The 8011-nt window shown below is 44.0% G+C and overlaps 1 protein-coding gene across 1 annotated transcript in view; it reads right to left on the bottom strand.

Annotated features, from left to right (window-relative positions):
* Window positions 1-6256, bottom strand: part of LOC310820324 (sodium- and chloride-dependent GABA transporter 2-like) — a gene marked incomplete at its 5' end in the record, with an annotated part of 9515 nt that extends 3259 nt beyond the window's left edge. Inside the window, 10 exons of the mRNA XM_083691905.1 lie at window positions 385-497; window positions 823-947; window positions 1385-1488; window positions 3037-3171; window positions 3302-3434; window positions 3634-3721; window positions 3845-3985; window positions 4268-4402; window positions 5337-5534; window positions 6250-6256. Coding sequence (XP_083548031.1) covers window positions 385-497; window positions 823-947; window positions 1385-1488; window positions 3037-3171; window positions 3302-3434; window positions 3634-3721; window positions 3845-3985; window positions 4268-4402; window positions 5337-5534; window positions 6250-6256 — 1179 coding nt within the window. The remainder of the gene's footprint in view (window positions 1-384; window positions 498-822; window positions 948-1384; window positions 1489-3036; window positions 3172-3301; window positions 3435-3633; window positions 3722-3844; window positions 3986-4267; window positions 4403-5336; window positions 5535-6249) is intronic.
* Window positions 6257-8011: the final 1755 nt, after the last annotated feature.

Below are 8011 nucleotides of genomic sequence, written 5' to 3' on the forward strand. Positions count from 1 at the left end.
CAGGCACATGCAAAGATCTATGTTGACTTAAACTTGTCCTAAAGTCCTAAAGACCTAATTCACCCCCACTACCCCCCTGTACAAGTTTCTCTCCTGTTAATTAATTAATTAATTAAAAAAAAGAAATCCTTCTTCTAGCATTGTGACTGTCTATGGCCCCCTGGCCCGAGCATTGATTACTTTATCTTTTGATGACTGACGGATAGATGATTCACTTACTTAAACAAATGTATTTGTTGTAAGTCGCTTTGGATCAAGGCGTCTGCTAAATGCCATGAATGTAAATGTAAATGACTTGGTTCTATAATGAGCCTTTCTCAGAGAATGTGCTGCCTGTGCACTGTGCCACATTTGGACACTATGGCCGCCGTAAGAAGGGCTTACTTGGCTGTCCAGACCCAGCAGGACAATCATGATGAAGAAGAAGCAGGCCCAGAGTGGAGAGAAGGGCATCATGGACACAGCACGAGGATAGGCAATGAAGGCCAGGCCAGGGCCTGCAGAGAGACACCTAAACATTTAAACAGCTTGACAGTGTAACCACAATTTATACACATGAGTTAAGGGATCGATCGATCTATCTATAAATCTCTATCATATCTATCATATCTATATCTATATCATATCTATCTATAAATCTCTATCTATCATATCTTTCTATCCATAGTATCTATCCATCAATCAATCTATCTATCAATCTATCTACTGTATCTATCTATCCAAAAATCAGTCTGTCTACTGTATCTATCTATCTATCTATCTATCTATCTATCTATCGAAAACGCAGTTCATGTTGGATGAGCACTGTTGTGCCAGACTGACCGGACTCGGCCACCTCAGAGATGGGCACATTCTGCTCGTAGGACATGAAGCCCAGGATGGAGAAGATGGCGAAGCCAGCGACAAAGCTGGTCCCACTGTTCAGGAAGCACAACGCCAAGCAGTCTCTGTAATACAACACACAGAAACAGAACACATTCAAAGGAGGGCGTCAGGGGGCGTTCAGTGGCGTAGCACACTAAGGCGTATGCCGTATCATCGCAAGGTCCCAGGTTCGATTCCGGCCATCGACATATCCTGCATGTCATCCCTCCTCTCTCTCACCCATCCTTCCTGTCAATCTCTACTGTCTCTATCCCAATTAAGCAGAAATGCCCTAAAACATATAAAAAAATTAAAAAAAAGAGGGCAAAAAAAAATATATATATATATATAAAAGGGTATCGACCCGAAGTAGTCAAATAACTTCTAGTAGCAGTGTAACACGTATTTGATGCCATTCCTCATTCCATTCCATGCATTACAATAAGCCTGTCCTCTGATGTCTGCCTCCACTAATACAGTGAGTGTGTGTGTGTGTGTGTGAAGTGTGCCTTTAGCGTACTTGTAACAGTTGTTGTTGTATTTGTTGTAACTCCCCAGAGCTGTGAGGCAGCCCAGACAGATGGCGTAGGAGAAGAATATCTGCGTTCCAGCATCCATCCACACCTACAGTAACACACAGAGGAGACACAGAAGGGCAGTCAGGCATATACAAGGCAGACAGATCCAATTATCTAGAGAGCTTTTTTTCCCCTGAAATAAAAAAAGGTACCATGTCTCTTATTCCCTGGGGCTGTTATTGGGTACTGTGGTTACATATACACAACAACTGAAGAATGAGCTTCCTTTTAAACAAGTGGGAGAGATTATAGTGTACTTGATATACTTTAGTGGGTTCACTCACTCATACAACATCAAACTAAAACACATTGAACACATCCCACTGAGGTGTTATAGTTGTGGGCCAATTGTGGGATGTTTTGGTTGGCTTGTTTATTAGTCAGCCAATCAGGAAGGAAGTCGGAAAAGCTTGAACAAGGGAAAACGCACACGTGCTGATGGATAACAACACACAGTTGTGTTTGGAGAGACAAGCTCGCTTTCAGTCCCTCCTGAGTTCATGTACAGTAATCATTAAGGGCTGCTGACACCGCAGCTGGGAATTGTAAACCAGTTGGTTAAATGTCTTGTGGTTTCGAACACTGATTAACCCCCCGCCCCATTTGAGGATGGGGATGGGAATGGGGGCAGAGGGTCTCAGGATGCTGCAGAGTACCTGCCCTAGAGGGCGGGTGGGTTTCGAGGCAGGGTGGGCGGCTGAAACCTGTGGTGTGAGTGCCTTCAGCCCCACACACACCACAGACAACCACTAGACTTTGGATGAGTTCCCTCAGCAGCAGCAACAAAAAAAAAAAAAGAAAACAGCATGACAAAGAAAGTACAAAGACAAAGATGGCCTGAATCTGTCAAATCCTCCCCTCCGCTTTGCTTTATTAGTCCCACAGAATCGGGAAGTGACCCAGGAAGTTCACCCACTGCAGTGTATTCTTTCTCTCAGCAAGTTAGTTTCCCAAACTGTTTCTGCAATGACCCATCTAAACCTTATGGAGCTTTTTGTGTGACCCAGAAAGTAAAACAGACCCAACGCGATCCAAAAATGTGGATTAGCCGCGTCCCCACCGTGCTCCTACCCGCCATTTGGGAAGCATTGCTCAGTGCTGAACCTGAGAAGACCCCTCTGTTCCCGGACCGGGCTGAGCCAGTTGGGACGAGAGGAGGAGGAGCCTGGGCCCCAATGGACAGTGTTTACAGTCTCTGCGGTGTCCTGCCCCTCCATGTGAACCCAGCAGTTACAGACCTTTTCATGGGGCCCAGATGGACCCAGCAGACACTAACCCTCCAGGCAGTGCACCCTGGGATAGCGCACCCGCACCTGGAGGACCTTCACCAAGGCCGCAACATCCCAAGCCTCCTCTTAATATATATCTCCAATATTACAGACAGTAGTTTGAAAAGACTCATAATGCCTGGACTGGACAGTCACTTCTTTGTGAAATACTTAAAGAAGGTTTATTTGCTGGCCCACAAATGGATCGAAAATACCACTCTACCAAGCCAGCTCATGTGAGAGTGTGTAGTTCAGTCAACAGGGTGTCCCTGTGTGCTGGCAGGGGGCCAGGGGAGGTTATGGAGGGAGGGGATTGTTGGGGGTACCTGTGGGTCTGCGAGGCGTCCCAGGTCAGGGTACAGGTAGAACTGGATCCCTCTGGCTGCTCCGGGCAAGGTGACCCCTCGAATCAGCAGCACGATCAGCATCAGGTAGGGGAAGGTAGCCGTGAAGTATACCACCTGTGGGGGCAGAATCACATTGAGGACGGTAGCAGCGGTTGTATAGGCCTAGCAAGGACGCGCAATACAACAGATAGACATTGGTTTGGACATTGGTTACAAGGTGAAGTATGAGGAGATCCAGGCCCACCTTTCCGGTTGATTTGACCCCCTTCCAGATGCAGAAGTAACACATGACCCAGGCAATGAACAGACACAGGGCCAAGTCCCAGTTTAAGGAGCCCATTTGGTCGATGCCTGGGGAGATTCTCAAGGCTCTTCTCCTGTTGAGATGAAGCACAGGGGGTCAATTCAATTTAATAGATAAAGCTCATAACTGAAAGCATAACATAAACATGTTCTATATTGCAGTGTTGCATTTCTTGACTGTTTCAAACTCAAACAATGTTTCAAAGTAAAAGTCACAGGATTGGGATGTGTTGAATCACAGGGCTTCAAAAAGTAAATGCTTTGAAAACGTACTCCCAGAACTCAAGGACAGGGGACGTGGCGTTGACATGTTGGGTGAGGTTAAAAGAATCGTTTCTCCTCTGAAACTCCACACAATTTTCTGAGAAAAATAAAATTTTGTGTCATTATCATCATCATCATAAATCTGGCAGTAAAATAACATGACACCAAACAAAACATGAACAGTGAGTTTTCCACAACTTGAAATGGGCCCAGATCTCACCTGTGTTCCAGGTGTTGTTGCAAAGGGACCAGGGCAGGTCCCAGGAGAAGGAGAAGGACAGGTAGAAGATCCCCCAGGCCAGCACGACGATGTAATAGAAATTCAGCAGAGTCACGATCACCTGCGTCCCGTAACCAATGCCTGGATCCAGGAATGGCGGAAGGAGACAAGGAGAGACTTGTTGTGAATCTTGAGTGTGTATGTGTTATGAGAGACCACTTGTATGCCTCGTCTTACATGCATATATTACAAGAGTATTAGCCTACTATGACGAACAAATACCTCATTAGGTTAGAAAACAGCATACAGATACAGCTCTATGTGCTATGGAATCAAGACAAACAATTAAACAAAGTTAACAGGCACACCGGTGGCGTATGAAGCATGAAAGAGATGACACTTATGATTGAGGAGTTGGGTTACCCTCAAACAGGGGGCTGATCTTCCTCCAGCAGGTGATCCCTCCCTCGCTGGTGTACTGGCCGAGGGCAGTCTCCAGGAAGAACACGGGCACGCCACAGGTGAACAGGAAGATCAGGTACGGGATGAGAAACGCACCTGTTCAGAGAGGAAAGGGACGGAGAGAGAGAGAGAGAGAGAGAGAGAGTACTTAATATACGTATTGTTATGTTATGTAAGCATTATATGTATATGTAAGTATTCACTACATTATGTAAGCAGTGTTGTGTGGATTATGTATAATTAATTTGGTTTTACTATGCAGACATAAATACTACTTTGGCAGCTATCCACCATTGAACATTTCAAAGGAAGAATGTTTAGTGCTCAGACTACAGACAAGTTTCAGGAATATAACTAAATCTAAATCAACATCAGATTATCTTCATTTGGAGTGAATGAGGCATTCCTACGACCTTTGACTTGATCCCCCCCCTACATGCGAGGATGTTTGTGGTGCTCAGATTTCCGCAGCACCACAGGGACAGCTGCTGAAGGCTTGTGAGGACGGAGAAACAACAGCTGTCTCATTCTCTGACCTTTGACCCCCTGACCCACCTACCCCACAGAGAGAACCGGCTGATATACCACCTACATAAGCATTTCCCTAAATGCTGTTTCCTCTTAAACCCTCCTCAGCCCAGAGTAAAATAGCCAAACTAAGTCCCAATATGTCCCAAGCAGTGTTAGGGGTCAAATTCCATTTAAATTTAAGTCAATTCAAGAAGTTCATTGAAATTCCAATTCAACAATTGTTTAACTGAAAAAGCATTGAGGGAATTAGGAATTGGAATGACAGTTTAGTTCCTGAATTGAATTGACCAGAAATGTATTTTCAATGTATTTTTTCCATTAACATCAGTGTATTGCAAGTGTTAAGTCCTTCTATGATTTTGCTTTGTGATGCAGACCTAAATTTGCTGTCTGACCTATCACATTTTTACTCATCATGTGTTGCTTTTCATCTGACCATAAAGGCAAGTTAATGGGAACATTTATTTCATTTATTTTAAATTAGGGCCTGGTTACTGACCTCCTCCGTTCTTGTAACAGAGGTAGGGGAAGCGCCACATATTCCCCAGGCCGATGATGGACCCGGCCACAGACAGGACAAACTCCAGTTTGTTGCTCCATTGGCCCCTCTCCTGCAGCTTCTCCTCTGACGGAGGGAGAGGCACCAGGTCCGTCGGTCTGCTTTTTCCATTGGAGAGGCCTGCTTTGGCAACGTCTCCTTTAGGGAGAAACACAGAAAAGGAGCAATGGTTCTACAAGCAAAGCAGTGTAGAGAGATTCATTTCTACATTTCTCATTTCTGAGACGTGTTTCCTTGAACCTGGTACAATCACTTATTCAATCACTTGTATTGGTAAAGACCGATCATTCCCAAAACAAAGTGCCACTGATGATGAATGAGTGACAATAACCATTACTCACTGAGCCTACATGCTTGCAGATGGTTCTATGGTTCTTTGTATAGGTTGAATTGTTCTCCTGCATACTAACATACTTTTACTGGCATAAGCATTGATTAAAAACCAAGGCTAGGCCACAGATTCTAAACTTCTAGTACATTCAAGTGTTCACTGAAAAATGTGACCAATCTGCCATTAGATTTATAAAAAAAAAAAAAAAAAAAAAAAAAAATACATTAAAGGCAATGGAATAAATCCACATTTTACTTATTTTTTATAGACCGCAATTTAAGTTATTTAACAATGTATTTGTTCCCCAGTAAATCAGGTGAATGTCCAGCAAGTATTCACATTGTGCTTTAGATCCCACAATCACACTACACCAAACGCTGCTGTCATATTTCATGCAATTAGATACAAAATCAAAAGACTTAGAATGCTAGAAAATATATGATATACTGTATATATGATATAATGATATACTGTAGACCAACATGAACCAACTAAGAAATCTCAATATAATTTCGTACTTACCATTCATTGCTGTGTGAAACTCTCAAAGTCTCAAAGCTGGGACTGTGTGAATTTTGAACTGTAAATGTTCAAGTTTGGGTATTTAACGTGGAGTGGAAATGGAAAAGGGGGCGGGGGCGGGGGTTTATAATGCTAAACGTAGTCCAGCCTCCACTGACTGCCCTTACGACCCCCCCATCCTGCACAAAGGGCCTTCCTCACTCAAGGGCTGTGTCTCCATGCTAAGTGGCTTACCTCCTCCTCTTCATCAGCGCTGATCTGATCATGGAGGATAGGTGAAAGTAATAGGGGAGTCGCTTTATGGGGATTTAGTTTCCCATATTGAGCTCTTTATAAGATAATATAAGGAGGGGAGGAGACTTGAGTCTGTTGAGATCCAGACTATCCACATTATGACAGGCTTCATTGAGGAGGAATGTCTCCTGGTGGGGGGAGGGAGGCGGGAGGCATCAAATAGGACATCAGCCTGCAAAATGTCTGCAGAGCTTTGTTAATTAATTATGTAATTTAGACAGCATGACAGAGTCAAAACGTGTTAACTGCACTTAAGATAAGAAATACATGACCAGGGATCTCTTGAAAAATAGATTTGATCTCAATGAGACAAACCTGTACAAATTAAAATTATAAAATAAAAAACATGATCCTTGTTGAAAACTGTTCCTCATTCCTTTCTTGACTGGTGGAGCTTGTGTCTCCAGCAAAAGGGAGAAAGCAGAATGACAATGACAGTAAGGCAATAACATTTCACATTAAACCATTTCTGTGACTTAATGAGGCGATGAGCAAATGAAGTAGAATCATCTCAGGTAATGAAGCTTAATTCGGTGACATCAGGCCTCCAGTACATCACATAAAAGAAGATTGAAATCGGGAGACACGTGTTCTGCACAAGTGCATCAGATGAGCTGTTGTCCAAATCGCCTCAAAAGAAGTACCTCATTAAACCGGTTTAGCCGATCAAAGAATCAGAGCGAAACGTTAGGATCCCTGACTGTAAGCTAGGTCAGACCAGCCACCAGTGTACACATTTACAAACATTCCTATCTAACATACTTAGAATGAGGGGTCAAAAATGGAATACCGTGGCAGGGTATTTGTTGTTGATTAATCACTGTCGCGGAGGGACGGTGGGGGGGGGCACTGAAAGACACTACATGTTGTAGAGGAGGCAGCTTGCACAATGATTTAATCAGTTTACACATTTGCACCTCTGATAACACCCTTTAAACTGGGGGTCCTGTGAATTGAGCAATGGGATTTTTCCTGAACAGCCCAGAAATGTTCACTTATCGAGTGTCCTCTAAAATGTTGATTTATCAGAGTTGAATTGATTCTGACAGCCAGGCCTGAATTACCCAATCTGTAAAAAGATGATACCAGTTCCCCTCGGTTAATCATCCAGTGCTCAGTCATGATCTCTGACGTCCCCTGCTTGCATGGTCTCACCTTACACCTCTCTCCTCCGGTTAGCAGTCTGACAAGAGGAGCCGGGTCAGATGGATCGGAAGCAGCTGAGGTCAGTTCAGACTGGATTTGGCTTGCCCCCCCCCCCCCCCCCGCCCGCCTCTGCCCCCCCTCTCTATTACAGCACAGAGGACCGGGTTAGGAAGTCACATTCAATGCTAAAGGCTTAGCATCATTATACATTTCCTTCAGAGTTGACACTCAAAAAGGAGGACAACTAGGATTCGTATTTTGTTGAGTTTCAACTTAATATTCTCAACTTCATCGTTGCGCGGTGAGGAAATGAAGAAGGAAG

Source organism: Argentina silus (assembly GCF_951799395.1).
Source record: "Argentina silus genome assembly, chromosome: 20".
NCBI classification, from domain to species: domain Eukaryota; kingdom Metazoa; phylum Chordata; class Actinopteri; order Argentiniformes; family Argentinidae; genus Argentina; species Argentina silus.